General features: G+C 32.8%; 1 protein-coding gene across 1 annotated transcript; it reads right to left on the bottom strand.

The window, feature by feature from the left end:
• Window positions 1-99: 99 nt before the first annotated feature.
• Window positions 100-24,607, bottom strand: LOC139526077 (serine/threonine-protein phosphatase 6 regulatory ankyrin repeat subunit B-like). The gene is made up of 5 exons (XM_071321233.1): window positions 24,133-24,607; window positions 9,468-9,685; window positions 6,783-7,000; window positions 4,332-4,536; window positions 100-3,921 (listed from the first exon to the last, which is right to left on the bottom strand). The coding sequence occupies exons 1-5, from the start codon at window positions 24,147-24,149 to the stop codon at window positions 221-223; spliced, it is 4,359 nt and encodes a 1,452-aa protein (XP_071177334.1). The 5' UTR covers window positions 24,150-24,607; the 3' UTR covers window positions 100-220.
• Between the last annotated feature and the right edge of the window lie 12 nt (window positions 24,608-24,619).

The following is a 24,619-nucleotide window of genomic DNA, read 5'->3' as shown; positions in this document are numbered from 1 at the left end:
CCTATAAGTACACGAAATATTTGCAATCGAACGTTACTCAAACAACCAGCAGTCAATAATCATTGTTCATTATTCCCCTATTTTGTTTTTACTTAAATGTCATGAAAACACTATTTTATTTAATTTGGATCCGTGCACTGCTACATTTAAAAATGATGCGTTAAAATCATTATTTATTATAAATAGTTAAACAAAAACCGGTACCGTTCAACTGTTATGATTAACTATGGTACAAAGATAACATATTTACAATATCAGTATATCCTTCTTCTTTAGCTAATTGTAGAGCATTTTTACCATCTTTGTTTTGTATGGTTACGTCACAGTTATAATTCAGCAATATTTTCACTATGTCAATAAAACACTTCCCTACAGCATACAATAATGCTGTTTGTCCGATTTTGTCCTGATTATTTACATCACAATTTGCCCTCAGTATCATTTCCATGATCGAATGTTGTCTTCCCTTTGCTGCTATATGCAGTGCAGTTGTTCCAGATTCATCTTGAATATTGACATCGCATGCATGTTGTAAAATAAGATTTACAATTTCTGAATTCCATCTTCGACAAGCAATATGAAGTGATGTCTCGCCTTGTTTAGTTTTTACATTGACATCACACAGTTTAACAAGACATGCAAAGATATGTTCACTGCTAAATGCAGAAGCTATATGTAGTGCTGTTCTACCTTCTTTGTCAGCAATTTGTACTTTACATTTATTTTTTATTAACGTGTTCACTAGCCATGAGTCGTTAGTACGACACGCGATGTGCAATAAAGTCACGCCTTCATTATTTGCAATGTTGATATCACAGTGATTTCTAACCAATGATTGAATGTTACTTTTGCCTTGATTATTTCTTACTGCAAAAAATATTGGCGTTTCATTGTTTTCGTCGCATTGATTGATGTTACACTTTTCTTTTATCAAAAGATTGACCGTGTTTGTATTCACGCACTCCGATGCATAATGAAGTGCATTCCGGCCGAAATTGTCGGTAGCATTTATATTTTGACATTTTCGTAAAATCATTTTTATCAATTGAATATCAATTTCTTCACACGCAATATGTAACGGTGTTTTACCGTCTATATCAGAAATATTTACATCGCAATTTGTGTTCATAAAGAGTTTTCTAATATCTGAGGCACCAAATACACTTGCAAATGCGTACATAAAGGGTGTCTGCGATTTGGGACCTCTTATATTCACATCACATTTTGAGTCAATTAGAATCTTAACAATTGGAACATTTGCACTGTCAATTGCTAGATGAAGCGCAGAACGAAAACCGAAATAGTCATCTTCGTACATTGCATCTACTTGACAGTTTTTACATTGCAATATCGTTTTCAAAAGTTTAATATTTTCTCTTTCGACGGCGATGTGCAAAGGGGATTTACCTCTGTTGTTTGTTATATTAACATCTGCATTGCAGTTAAGTAGAAGATCCACAATGCATTCATCTTGTTTTTCACATGCGCATATCAAGGGTGTTTTGTTCTTCATGTCACGTTTATTAATATCGGACGCATACTGCAACAAAATTTTAACACATTCTACATAGCCTTTCCTGCATGCAATGTGTAAGGCCGTGCGTCCATAGTTGTCTTGTGCGTTAATGTCACAATTTTCGTTTGCATTTCTTTCGTATAAAATTTGTATTTGCTGTTGAATATCAGAAATCACTAAATCTCTATTTGATTGCACAAGAATTTTGACTATGTCCATACTATTTCCTTCTACAGCTAAATGCAAAGGTGATTGACCAGTACTATCTTTAATGTTCAAGTTACATTGACATTCTACCAGCAGCATAACAATCTCTGGATGGCAGTGCTTGCATGCAACATGCAGTGATGTTAGTCCTTTATTATCCTGAATATTTACATTAAGGTCTTTCTTTAGTAGAAGCTTTATTATTTCAGTACGCCCATTATCGCATGCATGAAATAATGGTGTCCAACCATCTGTATCGGTCTCATTAACAGCAAAATTCTGCTCTAGCAAAATTGTTACAATTCCTGTATGTCCGTATTGGCAAGTGACATGTAACATATTCCATTCATTTTGGTTAGTCACCGTAAAGTCAAACGGATTCGGGATTGGACTAGAAGTGGTATTTACCAGTGTCGCAAAAAGTTTGACAATACCTAAATGGCCCCCTGAACACGCCAAAAACAGAGGAGTTTTATTGTTGAAATCACGCATGCTGTAATCAGGCTTTAAACTGTCTTCTGTTTCAGATTTGAGAATCTGCATAAATATTTCCACAGTTTCAGTGGATCCTGATAAACATGCCTCATGTAGAGCTGTTCCACCAAGTCCATGGCATAAGTGAATGTCACAACCACATTGTAAAAGTAGTCTAACAACATCAGAATGACCTTGAATACATGCCATATGTAATGGTGTGCTATGAAATTCGTCCTGGTGATCCTTATCAAAACCTAAACTTAAAAGCACTTTAATAACAGAAATGTGACCTTTCAAACTTGCAAGCAACAACAAGCTTTCTTCCTCGACATGAGGATATAATTTTAATGTGACTCGTTTATCGTAGATGGAATGGAAAACAAATCTACTGTATTCACTCATAAAATCTCGGTTTCTGCATTCCACAATGATGAAGTTTACTAAATTGCTTGCGCCGTTTTCAACCGAAAATAATAATGTTTTAAAATCTGATAAAACAAGTTCCAATACTTCTGGAGATTTCGATAGATATGTAATGAGTTTATCCTGGTATAACTCATTTGCTATCTGAATGTTGTCGAACGCATTCTTATATTGCTTATTTTCTATGTCATGAATTATTCGACTAAAATACACATCTTCGAGACATTGATCAATCATAATGATACCAGGGATCAACGGAGTAACTATTGACGCCAGCTGTATTTTCATCTGCAGAAAATGATCACTGCCATATGTAAGCATAGACTTTGGCATTTTATTAAAGAAATATACTTCTAAAAGGTCAACAAGTTCTGGGTGAATGATAACATAATCAGAAACATTGTCTCTCACGTATCTTCCTACTAAGGATAGTGTACCTTGCAGAATATTTTCATATTGCACAGAGTTCAAATTGCATTCCTCACGGAGGAAATTTAAAGCTTCCCAAATAATTTCATCATCATCATCATCTTCAAATCTATGTTTACTTAGTCTCCCATCAAAGATCGTCAAAATTGCAAGGTGTAAAAAGCATATTTTATTGTTTGTATACATGTCATTAATCTGGTCTGTAATAGTGCTAAACGGGTTATTAAAAAAATCTAGATCTAGTTGTTCAATTAATCTAGAGCTAAGATAACATAGCGTGTAAAACTTTTCATTTTGATGAATGTTTTTCTGAATTAATAATTCAACGGATTGTGAGTCCAGATGACATAATGCTATTTGTCGCATTTCCGTCATGCTGCTTTGGAAATCTGCTGAGATGTTACATTCAGTTAAACGACTGACATGTCGCAATGAAGCAAACTCTGGAGATTCGCTGATCTCCAATCTGCACGTTGCAATGATTCGGAAAGGTTTCACAAGACTAACCATATTTAATCTGTCTACATATAGTTGAATCCAAGACTGTACTTCGGTTTTTCTTATCGTTTGTCGACCAAGTAGGTCGTCGATGACTAAAATGTACTCTTTTCGAGATCCCTTAATTCGACGAAAGAATTTATAAAAATCGGACGGATTATTTATCAAAACTATTGACCTATCTTCCTCTCTATTAAGAGTTAGGGCAATATAGCGAGCGAGAGCTGTCTTACCACTTCCTGGTCTACCAGTAATTACTACAAATTCCCTCCGTCCTGACAAAAACATCTCTGTAATTGACGTTGCTGCAGAAGTAAGGTGAAATTGTTTTGCATCTTGAATCCAATGAACATATTCCTCAACATATGTCTCTGCAATGAATTTCATAAACAATTAAAGAACACAGAATAATTTCATTTATATGGAGACTGTAAATGAGCAATACCGAATTAAGGGAGATCGACAAATGGTTGCATCAATGGATAAAAGAAACATGGTTTCTTTAAATGTCCATGAGACAACTTAGACAAATAGTGGAGGAAATCGGCATTTCTGATACTAAAGTGTAGTAAACCAAAATGTGACAACTATTTTGAAACATGTTTTTTTACCCTTATCGAAACACTTGCTGATGATTAGACTCTACCCTATGAAAAAAACGTGGTAGTTTTATATTATACAGTCGTTTCGATTATGTGTTAATATACGGGAAGTGATGTAATAGATTATGGTAAAGCCAAAAATATGAAAGCGCATATACGTTGTATTGTTCATTACTTACTGTCTAAATCCGTTGGAATACATCGTTCCATTTCTATAAGAGATATATTTTGCATGAGTTGAGACATAGTGTCTTCCATTAAAGTGAGTCTATTTTTCGTATTGATGAACTGAAGATTTTCGTATTCCTTTGTCGCATCAAATTCTGCAGTCTTAAGAACATCGCATTCTTCCACGAACCCATATCCTCCTAGTCTTTGTATAGCCTAATATAAAAAAATAACTAAATTGATGATTGCAGCAAAACATTTAAGGACGAGACAAAGCAATTATTATTTTGAAGAAGATCGAAAAAAATGTATAATTCTGATACTGAAAAGGAAAATCTATCATTGCAATATAACCTCACGTACTAAAGGAGAAAACAATTAATTTATTAAGAGTATTTTTTGTTTTTGTAAAATCGATAAAATATCTATCATCAAATAACGTTCGTTCAATATATATATTACCAAGTTAATTTCCACTAATCGGGCGGAGCTTACGTTTCAATTTGAATGAGGAGTCTATTTGAAGATGTCTGTAAAAAGGGTGATGGCCGTTATAATTGTAACTGATTTCTAATAACCTATTAATGTGATTTTACTGATAAACTAAGGAATTGAGTGTATGATATGGGGCAAATTACTGAACACTTTATTATGGAGTTTATCCCGAAACACCCGTGTATAGATGAACTGGTCTGAATAAACCCCGTCCAGTCAACTGATTTAAATCAATTAATATCTATGTTGAGAAATGAAAATGTAAAATTATTGATCTTCAATTTCTAATTTACTATAGAAAATTTTAAGACTTATTGATCATGCTAGTTTTCTATTGAAAATAGAATTTAACATCAATAAACAAAATATATAACAAATTGCACTGACGTACCAATATTAAGGGGAAACCAGACTAGGCAAATGTTTAAAAAAAAAGAGCATTTAATGTCAACAACATACTAATATGAAATATTTACTCATATTTAGTAGAGCAGTTGAGACATTTAGTGCTTTGAACTGGAAACGTTATGAATAAAAGGATGACGTGGATTAATGATTTTAAAATCAATTACCATACAATTCTTTGATAGCAATATTGCAGCAAAGTTAAGATATTGAAAAATGAAAGGGATGCAAAAAGGTAAAGTCAAAAGCACGCTGTCAGATATCTATGATACAGAAACTACATAATACAGTAAATTCGATAACTTAATCTAAAACAAACAAAAAAAACAGCAAAAAAACCCAAACGAAACAGCAATTGTATATTTTCTATATTTACTTCATAACACATTTATCATATTCAATAACAAAGAATTAATTTCCTTGTATAAATATGCAGTTCATTTATTATACATTCTCACTTCTGTGTGAAAAGATAAATTAAACACAATATCGAAATCTTTCGAAAGGATGGTTGATTTTAACTTCATTAAGAAAACCAAGAACAACAACAAATCTACTCGCTTTGAAAATCCTGCCAAATCTAACTCTTATTTCCTATAATTACCCAAACATATTTACAAGATCAAATTAAAAAGATGTAGTATGAGTGCCAATGAGACAACTCTTTATCAAAGTCACACTTTGTAAAAGTAAACTGTTAATAATGGTCTCCAAACTACAGTCATCTTAACAAGTTTTGGTTAAAACACTAAAATACCCATAGAAATCTTTTTAATTTAAACCATAAAACTGATATCCTATTTATAATTTGCATTATATGCCTACTATAACTTCGAACATAAAAACTATGCAAAAACTAAAATCAAGAGTAGACATATCAATACATTGTAGTTTGCAATATTAAACATGAAGGGAAAATATTTTCAAAAGTAGCACGTTTTGATTTTGATACTTACTGGTATACAATATTGCTAATCTATTGTCTTACGATTTTTTTTTAATGTGGAAACATAATTCTTTTTAACAAAATATTTATTAAAATGATATTGAGTATCCTTAGTTGCAAAATATATCAAATCCCAAAGTTTTTGGTTGGGTTCGTGTTGCTCTACTATGGTTTGCGATGTTGTGTTTGTGTTCAGATGGTTGTCTGTTTGTCTTCGATCGTCTATTTTAGCCATCGTGTTGTTAATTTATTTCCGACTTATGAGTTTGCATGTCCCTTTATTATCCTTCGCCTATCTATCGAATCACATTTTTCCTTAAGTAAATTAGAGAGAGGAGAGAATACCATTTACCTTCAAAATTGTTTTATCTGTAACTAAAACAAAAGAGTGAATAATAGTAGAATTATAATTTGTAAGCAAGAGGTAATTGGTAAATATATACTACATATGGTGATAATTTAATTCTTAAATGCCGGAAAACGCCCAGGGATTTAGTTCTATTTCACTTTTCTTACGATTTTATTCGCTTTGTCAATTTGATACCAGCGACATCAACCTAAATATGTTTGCTGTATGATAATGTTTTGGTTCTACATGTGTTAAATTTAAACAAACCATGCTAATTTGTGTCCATTCCTCGTCAAATTCCTTTCCTGAGAAAACTTGATTATCTAAGTGTGCAATTTTATTTCTATAATGCTTTATTCTGAACAAATCTGCAGCTGGACTAACGTCTGTTGATAAAGGCATGCAATCCCCAACAGCAATATCTGCTAGATGTCGCAACAACAGGACCATAATGCTTATATCGAAGTTAATTGATATTGGATTGCCTGTTAAAAAAAATCTTAGAATGAATGACTATCTTAAGCTGGACAAAAAGCAAAAACTGAAAATTAAACTTAAATTAAGTATCTTCCATATTCCGTCGGTCGGACGACCATCAGAATACCATTTTAGTCTAAACTATTCCAACAAATTAGAATTTATTAATTCCTATAATTCAAGATGACCAAAGTATTTCTATTATATAAACCAATACTGTTGGGTACTAGATTCTGGATAGATGTTTCAATGGTCAATCGACATTCCATGCAAGTGGTACTAATTGTGTATCCTTATTGCCCGACTCGTTTTCATACTCAAGTATTGCAGAAGTGACACACAGTTTTAACTTTTCAAGGACTTAAAGGATAATTTGTGGGTTTTTTTTCATTTCACTTTAAAAAGTTTGATAATCTTTAATCGATCTAAATTTCCGCGATCAAAAACATATTCTCTGTACCATAGTATGCTGTAAACAAATCTTAATAATTACGACACACTACGCAATTTGGTTAACCGGTATGATGTTTCTCCTTTTCTCTCTAAAAACTCCTTAGCGGCCTTTTTTGAAATACTGATCTAGAATATAACTGATGGTGTCCTATTTATGATTGTGTAAACTGACTGAATTTCACTTCGCATGACAGGGGATTTATCCAGAACAGAAGACACTTACCTGATATCGCTCTTTTTGTAGTTCATAGGATTTACCGAGTTTTTGTTTGATATCTATTTGCATCTTCTTAATCGACTTTAAAATCCGTAAATTGCTGTTGCCTAATGATTTTGTAGCACAAGACACGTTATTTTGATAAAAATACGTCTGAAGTTTTACTTCTGACCAGAGAGTTAGTTTACTATTTGATATATCGTTTTAGAGAACATGACAATGGAAAAGTCATTTCATAAACATGTTAATGGTTAAATTTGCTCGGTATTATTCATACTTAGTTTTAATTCAAATGGATGATTTATTAACAAAAATAATAATTGTGGCAAGTAAAATTCGTCATTTGCGAAAGAATGTGGCAAAAAAAATATATACTATAAATTCAGAAATTGTTGCGTGCATTTATTATTGCGATTTTGTCATTTAAGACTTAAATACGATTTTAATTTTTACGATTTTGAGAAAAATCCTGTTACATTCATATAAAATATTTCAAAATGCGAGTTTGAATTATTGCGTTTATAACTCTGTTGCATTTTTCGCAATAATAAAAACCTCGCATTAATTTCTTAATTTACAGTATAACGATGTATTTTCATCCATCTTGTTTTTTTAATATTTTTTCGGGTTTCCCAGACTTTACCTGATCAGACAATACTCAGAGTTCACCTTGAACTCGTTTAGATATAGACAGAAAATCTATAATCAGCTGATTGCATTTTACTAATTAATAAAGGTGCTGATTGTATTGTTTGAGAAAATGATATGGTTAAATGGCGTCCTTCGCATGTCACATAAAGGATTTATTTTCCACTTTGCGACGCACATGTTGCAAGCAAACTTGTTACGTCTCCTCTCCTTCTTAGTCAGAAACGAAAATTGTTGCTCTGACGAAAAATGTTCAAAAGCATGAAAACAATCCGATTTAAAACTTTATCCTTTGACTTTGATACATATAATTGATTTGAGAGAGTACTTTAAAGTCGTTTAAGTGACACGACAAGTTCCAAACATATTTTTACGTCTCAACTATTTCATTTACGATGGTATAGAAAAGAAAACAGTCGTAATGGAGGAATCCTTACAAAAGGATGGGAACAACCCCTGGAATGAGAGTAACCCTTCAATGTAATAAATACACTACATGAGGGAACTATTTCGAGTGATAAATGCTTTTGTTTCGTTGTAAAACCACTTTTGAGTACAAAAGGGCACAAAGAACTCTACATCTTTCTGGTATGATATGGTCAAAATATGTCCAATATTTTTTTTTATATTCTGGGTCTTATATCTTCTATTTTATTAAAAGCAAATGGCTCCCTTTTTTAGAAAAGTTGTTCAAAATATAATGTCTTTTCCAAAGTAAATGTTTATTCATTACAATGTATACTCTAAGATAGGTTTGAGAGATTAATCATAGACAACAATAGAGCAAACTCATCTTATTCGGGTAGGGAGGGTTAGAGTTTAAAGGAAAATTTTAAACGAAAAATATATTTATGTTACTTGGCTAAAAGTATGATAAAGTGGCGAAAAATATATTGATTTGGAGAAAGAGGTGGCGAAAAAAATTGACCACGGGGAAACCCTGTTTGTATGGCTTATAGTGTGTCAGTATCGGCATTTAACCAAATGATGGTTTTGATAGCATTGGTTTAATATCGGCCACGTTAGCCGAAAAAAGTGTTGGACGCTAAATACTTAAAACATTTGTTCTAATCATTAAAATAGTAAAGCACGAAAATAAAATCATGTTTTTGTGAAGGAGCTGTGATTTTAGATTTTAACTTCCCTTTTTTACAAACCTTTAATCGGAAATAATAAATTCCACTGCATTTGGTTTATCCGATTTTTTTGCCTTAGCTCTAGCAGTTTTCCATATCCAGATTTAAGTGTTTTGGGAAGCATTTTTGGATGAAATTCTTTATCAAACTGAATACGAACTGCGCGTGGAGCTATCTGAAGCAACAGCAGGGCTATTTTGATGTAGTTTGACATTTCCTTACTAACAACAGAAGTCATCCTGCAATATAAACATTCATCAATGAGCAAGAGTTGCTAAAAAAACACAACTACATTAAGCATTTAAAATTTCGGATATATGTGTCACCAATATGTTCCAATAATAGAAATCCGTCATCTTTTCATCGAATTTATACTTACCATGAGCTGGAAAGCAGAAACAACATGGGGCACAGTATCAGAGTTCACTCACAACATGCACAAATAATATAAGAACAGCTTCAGTGTTTGGAAGGGTTCGTGTTGCTACTGTTTTAGTTTTCTATGTAACTTTCGGAGACTGCTACGATAGTCTTTGTCGCTTTTTTTTGCAAAATTGATGCCTGGCCATAAATACACTAAGAAAGTCAATCAATTATGTTTAGACATAACACAGGGTTATGGGGTAGAATAGATGTTCTGAAATCCGAAATCTAGATCATATGTGGCAGGCAGGATGGTGTAACATCTCTTATTGATACCCATATTCCTTCCAAATTTTATCATCAAAACACACACACCTATGGGTTAACGCACATACTTGCCGCTTGAGAAGAAGGAAAGCAAGAGCCTATCGGAAAGTAAAAAACACAAATAATTTCTAAGACTGGACATGTTATAAGAGACTAAAAGCTTACAAGCAGAGAGATATTAGAACACCACAGCGTGATTATATAAAGACAACGGTACACGATTACAGCAAAACCAGTCAAAAACGCTTCTGGTCCTATGTAAGAGTAAGAATCAAGAACCAGCTGGAATATCACCTCTTCTGAATAATGTTGGTATTTTACACAGCGGCAGTCATTCGAAAATGGAAATCTTGAACCACCAATTTCAGTTTGTGTACACAGAACAAGACTTTATCACCATGCCCATTTAAGGACTAAGCCCATTTGAAAGCATGAAGGACATCCAGATCAACGAAATTGGCACCATCAAGCTATTGAAGGGACTTAAATAATATAAAGCGTCTGGTCAGACCAAGTACCGACAAGGTTTGGGAAAACATGTGCAGCTGACATCTCACCTGCACTCACACTGCTATTCCAGTATTCCATAAACTTGGGTACTGTACCGTCAGACTGAAGAGAAGCCCTTTATAAAGAAGAGCGCAATGTTCCATCAAAATACCGACCAGTGTCCCTTACATCAGTTTTTTGCAAAGTTCTTCAACTTTTTATTCATTCACCCACCATGCGATATCTGGATAGCTTCAATATTCTGACAGAGTGCCTACATTGATTCTGCTCCAAAAAATATCACGCGAATCACACCCGATATCAAATGATTCAAGGAATAGCAGAAAAACTAACAACAGGGAGAGATAAGGTTGATATTATATTATTGGATTTTGCCAAAGCTTTCGACAAAGTACCACACCTACGCCTTATGTACAATCTAGGGTTTCATGAAATTAGAGGAAACCCCCAACAATGGATATCTTCAATTTTGTCATCTCGAACCAAAAGAGTGATAGTAGAAGGCTCTACCTCAGAAAAGCTTGATGTTGTTCTGGAGTTCCACTAGGGGATGAGTTCTATGTCATGGTCCACCTGTTATATATTAACGACGGTCGGACCTACCTGGCAGAGTTTTATCTTATCTTCTGCAGTTCGCTTTTTTGCTCATGACAGTTTGTTATACATGCACATCAGTAATCAAGCGTATGCAAGTAACCTGTAAAAAACATTGCTGCACTAAAGCAATTGAATATGTATGATAGACGAGCATTAACCTTGCTTTATCCACTGTTATTAGAGTAAGCACCAATCGGAAAAAAATCTTGGAGACACAGTACCACCGACATGGACACCAAATCGAAGTTGTGGACAGCTGCGAATACCTATGCATCAAGAACTCTAAGACTCTTGCGCCGAAACTTCAGATTTTGTAACAGAATAGTTCGAGAAAAAAACATAGCGATCCATGGTCCGACCAACATTGGAGTACGCATCTGTTGTATGGGACCAATACAAAATCAAAGACATAAACCGCCTCGAAAGAGTACAAAGAATAGGAGCCCGCAATGTCTGTAATAACTACAGAGATAAAACCACTCGACATGTCACCAACATGATTAAGCTTCTTAACTGTTAATCACTACACGACCGACGTAAAGACTATCACCTGTTAATCATGTAAAAGGACATCAATTTTCAGATCCATGGTCCGACCAACATTGGAGTACTCGTCTGCTGTATGGGACCAATACAAAGTCAAAGACATAAACCGCCTTGAAAAAGTACAAAGAAGGGGAGCCCGTTATGTCTGTAATAACAACAGAGATAAAACCACTGGTCGTATCACCAACATGATTCAACTTCTTAACTGGTAATCAATACAAGACCGACGTAAAGACCATTGTCAATTTTCATGATTTCAATGCATGAAACCGACAGCATCATCAATTAAAGTGACAACCGAATCAGAGGTGCACACAGACTGAGGTAAATCTACACCAAAACAGAATTGTACAAACAACCCTTCTTTCTACTCACCATCAAGAATTGAAACAAAGCTGCCAACAACGGTGACCAATTTAACCACTCTTGACATTTTCAAGGCTAGCCGTCATGCAACTGCGATCCTTAGGACAACCACATACACCACTTTTTGATGTAGATGGTAACTGTTAATGCCATCCTTTAATTTGTACATATTCAAACCTGTATGGAGAGTGGCTCCATCAGACCTACGCATGGTCAATATTCGCAGTTTCTTATTGGAAAAAAATGATGACATAATCAACTTTATATGTATAAAGTATTTACTTCATCACATCCTAACCCTGAACATTGTTTGGTATAAGTAAAACAGACCCACTTATATTTGCATGTTAAGACCGATATCAATGATTCAAGGAATAGCAGAGGAAACCAAAACGCCTAGTTTTTGGTGGGGTTCCTGTTGTTTATTCTTTAGTTTTTTATGTTGTGTCATGTGTACTATTGTTTGTCTGTTTGTCTTTTTCATTTTTAGCCTTGGCGTTGTCAGTTTATTTTCGATTTATGAGTTTGACTGTCCCTCTGATATCTTTCGTCCCTCTTTTAAGAGGATTTAACATGTAAGCGGGGTCCCAACCCCTAACCTGCCACAGTGGTGTTACAGTATAACATAAGAATTAAATATAAAAATCAGTTGAATAAAGCTGACCTTATCCGATAGATAGAAATACAAATACCACAAATATAAGTGGACGTGGCCGGGTAATTGTAAATTCCAACAACAAAACGGCACTAAATACAGATCTGAGAGTACTCGCAGTTTCTGACAACTAGTTCAAAGCCATTTCCAACTAATAAAAAATCATGCATCTGAGACTTTTATCAATCAGTACGCATCCAATATTCAATAGATTAGGTGTAAAGACGTCATAAACAATCAAAAAAAAAATATGACATTATGCAATGCAAGATACAGGTATCGACAGATTTTAGATCCATGAATGTGTAAATGTATATAACAATGATATTTAGTTTTTATTTTAAGAAATAATTGATGCAAGCTATACTTTATTATAGTTTAAACATGCGTAGGCATTATATTCGTGATTATTTTCCCAGAGCGATAATGAAGGCTAAAATAACACGAATATAATGCCTACCAATATTAAACCTATAATAAAGTATAGCTTGCATCAACTATTTCGATTCTTGATAGGACAGTTAAAGTAATTTTTATGTCCGATAAGTGTATGTGTAAAAGCCTTTGTGAAGGCTCTTCCATGAACCTCCCTTTTTGTTTGTAAAGACGCAAACGGCTGGCACTGTAATTTTTTTGAGGGAGGAGTTTAAACAGCCAGCATGAACGGTTGTCGTATCTAGGTTAAATATATGTCAATTTCGGACTGCAACAAATTACAGCCATAACAAATAAATTAGTAACAGCATGTAAACCATTTAAAAGTTTGATAGTGTTTTAAAGTTAAGGAAATATATTAAAGGGGCACTAGCTACGAGATAAATAAAAATTCAAAAGTATGATTTTTTTGTTCAATCATTAATGAAAGTGAAAAAGTGAAATAATAATTTGCCTTTATCAGCTAAAATGGTTCAATTTAAGCTAATAAACATTGATAATGACTTATTCACTTGCAAGTGAATAACTCGACCTCATTAAATCCATATTCATGTGAACTCCAATTTAACCCCGTTGAAAGTGATAAAATAGCGCATGCATGCATTGTCCGTGTACGGGTATTTATACGAAAAGAATGTCAAAATGGAAAGAAAACAAAGGTAAATAATTTGATTAACCGATTCGATCCACACAAAATCATTCTTTCAAGGGCAAAAACGACGATAAACATAAATTTTTAGTCTATAATACAAAATTTAACAGACCTATAAAAATCAAATTGAACGAGTTGCTTAATATATTTATCTCTGTATTTATGTTAACATCGCTTATATGGTCATAGAAGGTCGACTCGATAGTTAATTATATGGCGCCTTTGCTAAATTTAGCACGAAACGAAGCAACATTGTATTGAGATCATATCCTGTTAATTGTTTGTTTGATGTTTTTGATAGTTTGGAAAAATGTTTTACATTGTTATGAAACAAATATGAGAATTTGAGTCAAATAAGTGAACATGAATTTGGCAGCTAGTGCTCCTTTAAGTGCATGATAACTTGATAAAATTCATTATTCTGAAGAAGTCGAACAAATTTTAATTGATTTAGAGCATAGGTTTGTTCACAAAGCGAAAGAAGCAAGTCATATTTTAACGCGGAACATCAGCAATAAATGTAGAGCTATTTGACAGATAGATGAAAAATCCTAATGCTATATAAGAAAAATTCCATAATGTTGGAAAACAACTTTTTATTTATTTTCAATGTTGAGTAAAGTCGGGATTTGATTTTTGCAAAACGCAGGAAAATATTTTTGTTTTGAACCCTATACTAAGTTAACGTTTTGTTTGATATAAAACATAGTATGTGATCCTTATAAACATTATATCTTAACTTCCTTTGTATATTCCCTAAGCTTTGTAGCTAGTATTGTCCAATCCGAAGAAAACAAGAGGTTCCAAGGAGCGTGTGTTGCTCACCTGATATTTCAGTTTACAATTGATGCATGAAATAATGGTAAAAATATAATGTTGCTTCAGTTTCAGATATATAAGCCAAAATCTCCATTTTACCTCTTTATTCTATTTTTAGCTATGGCGGCCACGCTTGTCGGTTGGCGGGATCGTTAGAAGTTTCTTTACCAACTGGAAACATAAATGATGAATGTGGCCAGGTTTGGTTAAATTAGTCTTAGTAGTTTCAGAGGAGTAATTTTTGTAAAGCTAACGGAAATATCTGAAAAATTGCTCAAAATTTACTGAAAAGGACAATTACTCCAAAATGTTGGTCACTTTGACTTACTTGTAGGTCTTATGTTGCTGAATATTATTGCTGCTTAAAGTTTAAATCTATCTATAATAATCTATGGTTATATTCAAGATAATAACCAAAAACTGCGCATTTCCTACAAATAACTTATTCAGGGACAGCAACCCAACAATTTGTTGTCTGATTCGTCTTAAAATTTCAGGGCAGATAGATCTTAACCTGATAAGCCTTTCGACCATTTCAAATTAACTCATATTGCTTCAGTTTCAGAGACATAAAAAAAACTTCATTTTATTCATATGTGATACTTGCAGTCATGGCGGTCATGTTGATTAACAGGCAGACTCGTAGGATTTTTTTAAATAACTAAATACCCTAATGATGATTCTGGTCAAGTTTGGTTTTTGGCCCAGAAATTTCAGAAGAGATGATTTATGTAAAACTTAACAAATGACAACAGACGACAGACGCCAAGGGATGAGATGTTGAGCTGAGAGAGATAAAAGATTATTAAATGAACATTCTTAAAATTTCAATTGTATAGTAAATGACTCATTTTTTTTAACCGAAAATTTAAGTCATAAACAAATACTTTGTTTGAAGGGTTTACGAGGGTTTAAAATTGACTCCGGTATTTTATATTCATAAGTACATTTGTAAACAGGTGTTCATCGGATAGCTTCAACTGGTTTGAGGCGTTGTGCAAAAATTGTGTAATTTCAGAACTCTTTAAGATCGGAATATATAGTGATAAAGTATCTTACCATTCGGAGTGATTTTATGGAAACACAGTTTATCATCGCTAAAACAATTATCTGTCAAAGTCAAAAGATATGCATGTTACATGATATTGACTTCCCAGTGTTATTAAAGACGCTCTAAATAGAGAGATGTATAAAACAGGTTAGTGGTTACTCTATAATTAAAATTCCATACTTTGAAAAGACAGATTGTTCAAATTCTATAGCATTGTATTTAAATGAATCAGATAAGGATTACATGATAAAAGCAGTTAATGTTTTAATTTGATCAAAACAAGTTTTGTAAAGATACAAAATTCAATAATGCAAAGATTGACATCTAACGTAATATGTTGCTTTTGTATGTAAAGATTCAAACCACCAACTCATTGTGTTAAATATATAGATTCGGTACGTTTTAGAACGTATTCAAGTTAAATTTGAAAACTGTTTAGTAAAATTTGTTTTTGCTACATAATATTTTTTTTAAATATAAAAACTGTTTTCTGGTATATTATTTGTTCAATGTTTCAACAATAAACATTCTCATGTTATTTGCCTTCCAGTTAATATGAAGCGCCTGTAAAAAAGTAAGGATAAAGGATATTAACTTTTATCTCCCGTATTTCTGAACGAACCATTTTCTGCTTAAGTGTAGAACATTCCTTATCAAAGCATGAATTGAAGGTAGAAATCGTTACTAATGAGATGAACAATTCAATTACATATTATAGAACCAAATTATATTAATCAACTGTTTTTGAAATCCCTATATAACCAAATTCAAAAGCTTATTTACTTCTACTGATTTGGTAACATATTGCCTGTTAGAAGTATGAGTTTTTCAATATAAAACAAACTTTGTATCATAGCTTTGAGTAATCTTATAACTTTATTCCTTCTTTATCGAGAATTTTGTATCTAGCTGTTATGACTAGAAGATTAAAAACCTTTGAAGTTGTAAAGTGTTATAATATGTAGTTATCTTTTCTAGGTGTATGTTGCTTTCCTTGTTTTCTTTTTTCTCTTGTGTTATTTACTATCTGTGTTGTTATTTTAATTGTGGCGAAATGAACATAATTATTTTTCCTTAATCACTTTTATGTTTTGATCTATTTCAAGTTTTTTATCTTCAAATTCCGAATTTATGAACTCAAGAAGATACCACCTACATGGTCACCAAATCGAAGTTGTGGACAGCTGCAAAAGTCAATGCCTCAAGAACTCTAAGACTATAGCGCTGCAACTTCAGAGATAGTAACAGAATAGTCCGAGAAACAACAAGCAGATCCATGGTCCGACCAACATTGGAGTACTCGTCTGCTATATGGGACCAATACAAAATCAAAGACATAAACCGCCTTGAAAAAGTATAAAGAAGGGGAGCCCGTTATGTCTGTAATAACTACAGAGATAAAACCACTGGTCGTATAACCAACATGATTCAACTTCTTAACTGGTGATCACTACAAGACCGACGTAAAGACCATCGTCAATTTTCATGATTTCAATGCATGAAACCGACAGCATTATAAAATAAAGTGACAACCGAATCAGCGGTGCAAATTGACTGAGGCAGATCTACATCAAACTAAAAGTGTACAAACAATCCTTCTTCCAAACTTTCTTCTGTGAATATTGTTTGTAATTCAGAATGCAGTTTGACTCCGACTAAAGGTTTAGAGTGGCTGTATGACACATTAGCATTACACAGCCCTTACTTAAATGTTCTGTTTTAGAAAATGAAATTCCGTGTCTTGGTTGTAGCTCTTTTTTTACCATGGATGCAAGCATATTAAAGAGAGACAAAAGATACCAGAGGGACATTTAAAAGTCATAAGTCGAAAATAAACTGACAACGCCATGCCAAAAAAAGAGGGAAACACCCACAGACAAACAAAAGTACACATAGCACAACCTTTGATAGTCATGACTTCGATTTCTTGACTTGAGCCGGCTGCTATTTTATCTGTATGTATTAAAAAAAACATTAGAGGTAACAGCAGTATACCGATGTTTATGTCTTTAAACAAAGCATTTGGAATTTCAAACATTTCAAAAAGAGTTCATTTCGGTTGTGTCAACAACATGCAACCCGTATCATGCGAATCAAAAGTATCAATATGTTACACAGATTCTCTACATACAGGAATGGAACACAAATTTATTGCAAATTTTCAGATTTGATACTTAGTATCTAAAATTAACCGCAAAAATATGTTACTAGTGAGTTCGGTCACGACAGATCTTAAATGTAACATTATTCGTAATACGGTGATATAAAAACTTATTTTGTGTCTATTTCAGTCGCCAGTTCTTCTTCATTATTACTATGATTACGTAAATGTCATAAAATTTAAATTCACGTTCGACACTCAGGTGTCACAATTGGAACAGAATCTGCTCGTTCGTCAACTTTTGCCATGCCGTTTTGATATTATCGTGGACTGATATGTTTGAACAGCCCTTTAAAATCTGCGACCAGTTTTGAGTAGCTATATAGTCAGGGGTACACCTCTGTTCATGAGGTATGTATTTACTCAACATACAGGAGCGTAAGGTATCATTTGAGATATGTGCACATTATACGATGGCGTAGAGGAGTGTAGTACATTTAGACAGAGGGAAATTGACAATTGGAAAGTTAAAACCGCCCTCCAAAGTTTGTCATAGATTTTTGTTTGTAGTCGTCTATCTGTCTTAATATCAAAGAAAAGGACAAGATATGAAGTGAACATTTTAGTTTCTGTAGTATCCTTTATCCCCAGCTAACTGCGAAATATAAGTACTGACTGACTGAGGTGTGGGTAAAAGAGAGACAAGAAATCTTCAATATATTTGATTTTGAAATCAAAGAACTAAGCAAAATGGTTTTCTTTACGTCTTTTAAAAGGTTCTGCATTTGGAATAGCAGTGTGAACTGTAAATACCACTATGCTGTATAGACCTTTGCATCATTCATATCCACTTTTATTAAAAAAAAATCAAGCAAATAGAATGAACATCTATGAATGAGCTAAAGTCACCATGCAATCGTTCCCACAATTTCGGGTAAATTTCATCATTACATCAATTAACTTTGTCAAAATACCTCAATTTACTGTAAGTAGTAAAAAAATCAAATATTTCACTTCTTCATTTTATAAGAACATAACACTATTTAAGGGATTGAAATGAATGTTTGTTTCTTTGAAATTTTAAAGGCAAGTTTAAACGGACTTTCTAGTTCTGTTCTTTATTTGGGATTTTTTCGGATCCCTATTTCTTAAATAGACAACTGAAAAACTTATTTTGCCTCTTATATAGACAAACTCATATTAACAAAACCTTAAAAAAACATTACGAACACCCAAATGATTCAACTATACAATAAAACATCAACTAAAACAAGTAATATCAAGGCCAAAATATTACAGGAAAAATATGTATTCAGCCCAATCATGGACGTGACACAACTATCCGGATATTTTTAAAGTTAATAATTGAACAGCAGAGATTTTTGAATGTTTAAAAAATATCGTTTTAAAAAATCTTACCCCATAAAAACATGTGTTCATGAAAAGAAAATTTTTAGTTTTATTACTTTATAGTAGACACGATACAATCCATTCATCAGCGCTTTATTGTATGAAGTTGGAACCAGGTAAAACACAAAATGTCCCCGTTAACAGTAGTTTTTACCTTCAAAATTAGTCTTCAAAAGGCTTCTATTATCTTTTTCGAGGGCTGCTTTGAATAAAAAAAAAACTGCATGTCACTAATGATCTGCATTTGAAGTCAAATTTGCTTACTAAAAGCTTAAATAAAAAACAAAACCTGCATCATACGACTTTTTGACGACCAATCTTAAATTCATGTAAAATAATTTTTCCAAGACTGTGCCAATTTTCAGCCCTGTACATTTAGCATGCAGTGAAATTAAACTCTTTTAATAATCGACTTTTTCATATTCTGTCACCGCACTAAAATGCTTCAGTTTCGGAAATATAAGAAAAACAAACTGCAATTCACTCATGTGTTCTATTTTAAGTCATGGCCGCCATTTGTTTTGGCAGGCGGTTTCATTCGATTTTTTTTAACTATGCACCTTAATGCTAATTGTGGAAAAGTTTGGTTTACATTAGTCTCAGAAGTTTCAAAACAGGTGATTTTTGTAAAACTGAACGGAAAACGACAGACGACAGACACCAGGTGATTACAAAACTAGAAAAATATCCTGTTAGGTCAAAGAGAAAAAAAGGTTATCAAATGAACATTCTGAATATTTTAAGAGTATTGTGAATGACTAATTTTTTATAAACAAACATGTAGGCCATGAATAAATATTTTGTTTGAGGGGTTAGCGAGGGTTTTAAAATGACTCTGATACTTTATATACAAAAGACAATTTGTAAACAGGTCATCTGATAGCTTCATAGTTTATGAATATTACACGACATTGACATTCCAGTGTTATTAAAGCCGTTCTAAACAAAGAGATGTCTACAACCGGTTAGTGGTTACCCTATTATTTTTAAAAGACATATTGTTCATAGTCTATAGCATTGTTATGATAGTATTTAAATTAATCAGATAAGATTTACATGATAAAAGAAGTTGATATATTAATTGTATAAAAACAGGTTTTTTAAAGATACAAAATTCAATAATGAAAAGATTGACATCTAACTAAACATGTTAAATTGTATGTTAAGATTCAAACCAACAACTCATTATGTTAAATGTATAGATTTTTAGAACGCGTACGTATTCAAGTTAAATTTGAAATCTGTTCAGGAATTTTCTGTTGCTACATAATAAAGTTTGTATAATTTGTTTGGTAAAAGGTAATATATAAAAACTGTTTTCTGTTATATTATTTGTTCATGTTTGAAAGGTAAACATTCTCATGTTTTTTCCCTTAGAGTTTTGGTGGAGTCCTCTGTCTTTTTGTAGTACTTGTCTAAGCCATGAATATTTACTTGTTACGTCAACATGAAATGGGAAATGAAAAAGTCCAAAATATTACAGGAAAAATATGTATTCAGCCCAAACTTGGACGTGACACAACTATCGGGATATTTTGAAAGTTAATAATTGAATAGCAGAGATTTTTGAAAGTTTAAAAAATATCGTTTAAAAAAATGTTACCTCTTAAAAACATGTGTACATGAAAAGAAAAATTGAAGATGTATTACTTTATAGTAGACACGATATTATCCATTCATCACGCAGCACTTTATTGTATGATGTTGGAACCAGGTAAAACACAAAATGTCATGGTTAACAGTAGTTTTTACCTTCAAAATTTGTCTTCAAAAGGCTTCTATTATCTTTTTTGAGGGCAGCTTTGAATAAAAAAAAAATGCATGCCACTAATGATCTGCATTTGAAGTCAAATTTGCTTACTAAAAGCTTAAATAAAAAACAAAGCCTGCATCATACGACTTTTTGACGACCAATCTTAAATTCAGGTAAAATCATTTTTCCAAGACTGTGCCAATTTTTAGCCCTGTACATTTAGCATGCAGTGAAATTAAACTCTTTTAATAATCGACTTTTTCACATTCTGTCACCGCACTTAAATGCTTCAGTTTCGGAAATATAAGAAACAAAAACTGCAATTCACTCATGTGTTCTATTGTTAGACATGGCAACCATTTTTGTTGGCAGGCGGTTTCATACGATTTTTTTTTAACTGGGCACCTTAATGCTAATTGTGGAAAAATTTGGTTTACATTAGTCTCAGAAGTTTCAAAACAGGTGATTTTTGTAAAACTGAACGGAAGACGACAGACGACAGACACCAGGTGTTTACAAAACTAGAAAAAAATCCTGTTTGGTCAAAGAGAAAAAAAGGTTAAAAAATGAACATTCTGAAAATTTTAAGTGTATAGTGAATGACTCATTTTTGTCGAGCCTGCAACTTTTGTTGCAGAAAGCTCGACATAGGGATAGTGATCCGGCGGCGGCGGCGGCGGCGTTAGCTAACTTCTTTAAAGCTTTATATTTTAGAAGGTAGAAGACCTGGATGCTTCATACTTTGTATATAGATGCCCCATGTTACGAACTTTCCGTCAGTCACATGTCCAATGTCCTTGACCTCATTTTCATGGTTCAGTGACTACTTGAAAAAAATGCTAAGATTTTTTGTAATGGTAAATTCTCTCTTATTATAAGTAATTGGATAGCTATATCTGGTATGTGCGTACCTTGCAAGGTCCTCATGCCCGTCAGACAGTTTTCACTTGACCTCGACCTCATTTCATGGATCAGTGAACAAGGTTAAGTTTTGGTGGTCAAGTCCATATCTCAGATACTATAAGCAATAGGTCTAGTATATTCGGTGTATGGAAGCACTGTAAGGTGTACATGTCCCACTGACAGGTATCATCTGACCTTGACCTCATTTTCATGGTTCAGTGGTTATAGTTAAGTTTTTGTGTTTTGGTCTGTTTTTCTTATACTATATGCAATAGGTCTACTATATTTGCTGTATGGAATGATTGTAAGGTGGACATGTCTAGCTGACAGGTGTCATCTGACCTTGACCTCATTTTCATTGTTCAGTGGTCTAAGTTAAGTTTTTGTGTTTTGGTCTATTTTCGAATACTTTATGCATTTGTCAACTATATTTGGTGAATGGAAGTATTTTATGATCTATATGTCTGTTACGCAGGTTTTATTTGACCTTGACCTCATTTTCACGGCCCATTTCTAAGTGTAAAGTGTTTGTGTTTTGGTCTGTTGTTCTTAATTTATAAACAATAAGTCAACTATATTTGTTGTATTGAAGAATTGTAAGCTGTACATGTCTGCCTGGCATGGTTCATCTGATCTTGACCTCATTTTCATGGTTCATTGATCAATGTTTCGTTTTCTTTGGTTAATGTTGAGTTTATGTGACAGTTGTAATAAAGCTTTATATTTAGGTCTATCAACATAATATCAATGATTAGTAAAGAAGGCGAGACATTTCAGCGTGTGCACTCTTGTTTATAAACAAAAATGAAAGCCATGAATAAATACTTTGTTTGAAGGGTTAACGAGGGTTTTAAAATGACTCTGATACTTTATATACATAAGACAATTTGTAAACAGGTTATCTGATAGCTTCAACTGGTTTGAGGCGTTATGCAAAGGTTGTGTAATTTCAGAACTCTGTAAGATTTTAATATATAGTGATAAAGTGTTTTACGATTCGGAGTGATTTGATTGAAACACAATTCATTATCGCTGAAACAATTATCTGTCAAGAACAAATGTTTATGAATATTACACGACATTGACATTCCAGTGTTATTAAAGCCGCTCTAAACAAAGAGATGTATACAGCCAGTTGGTGGTTACCCTATTATTTTGAAAAGACATATTGTTCATATTCTATAGCATTGTTATGACTGTATTTAAATGAATCAGATAAGATTTACATGATAAAAGAAGTTGATATATTAATTGTATCAAAACAGGTTTTGTAAAGATACAAAATTCAATAATGAAAAGGTTGACATATAACTAAATATGTTTATTTTGTATGTTTAGATTCAATCCAACAACTCATTATGTTAAATGTATAGATTTTTAGAACGCGTACGTATTCAAGTTGAATTTGAAATCTGTTCAGGAATTTTCTGTTGCTACATAATAAAGTTTGTATAATTTGTTTGGTAAAAGGTAATATATACAAACTCTTTTCTGTTATATTATTTGTTCATGTTTGAAAGGTTAACATTCTCATGTTCTTTCCCTTACAGTTATTGTGGAGTCCTTTATCTTTTTGTAGTACTTGTCTAAGCCATGAATATTTAGTTTTGACGTCAACATGAAATTGGAATGTTTCAATAGCAATATGAAGCTCTTAGTTATTTTCTGAACGAACCATTTTCAGCTTAAGTGTAGAACGTTCCTTATCACAGCAGGCAATGAAGGTAGAAATCGTGACTAAAGAGATGAGATGAACTTTTCATTTACAAACTTTACAACCAAATTTAATTAGCCAACTGTTTTTGAAATCCCTTTTTATAATCAAGTCGGAGAGCTTATTTGCTTCTATTGATTTGGTAACTTTTTGGCATGGTAGAGTTTTCACTGCAAAACAAACAATTTATATAAGGAAGCAATAAAATATCATATATAAAAGATAATATTCATAAATTGCTAGTGTTAATAGATGTTTCAAGAATTTTTTTTTGTCTGCATGGAAAATACCTCATTATGTGCAGGACAAAGTGCATCTCAATATTCTTACCAAAGGCAGACTTTCATTTTCTGCAATATGAATACGCGTCTGTTGAGACATATTTAGATAATATCCACAAACATGATCTGTACCCAATTGTGTGCTGAAACAGGTAAAAAATATATTTTTAGAACAATTTATTATATAACAGAGAAATACTTACCTCATAGGCCCATCCATTTTGATCCAAGATAACTATAATGTTTAGTATGATAAGAATTGTTGGATTAATGACTGTCTTTAAGAAATGAGGAGCGATATCAAAACAACACAATTATCTTTGTGGTATAGTTCTCGAATGTTTGCAGTCGTCCACTTACAAATGTAAAACATTTATCGATTACAAATCACGACAGATTGTACTTCGTAGAATGATATTGAACTGGTCGGCCTTATCTTGAACAAATATCCTGGTGTAATAATATAATATAAATAATTGGCTAGAGTATGATATCCTTCTTTTATTATATGAGAGCTGTCGACTAAAAATCAATACAGCTTAAAAACGCATGCGTACGAGAACTGAATCAAGATTGTACTTGTATAAAATAGACCAAGTCATTTTGCAGTGAAACTTCCTGAACGTCTTATCAGTGGCATTTTGACTTAATTTTGTTTATAACAATCAAATATTATTAAGAAAATTCACA

This window comes from Mytilus edulis, chromosome 6 (assembly GCF_963676685.1).
Source record: "Mytilus edulis chromosome 6, xbMytEdul2.2, whole genome shotgun sequence".
Classification (NCBI taxonomy): Eukaryota; Metazoa; Mollusca; class Bivalvia; order Mytilida; family Mytilidae; genus Mytilus; species Mytilus edulis.
The sequence above is the reverse complement of the archived record's forward strand: the minus strand, read 5'-3'. Positions and strand labels throughout refer to the sequence as shown.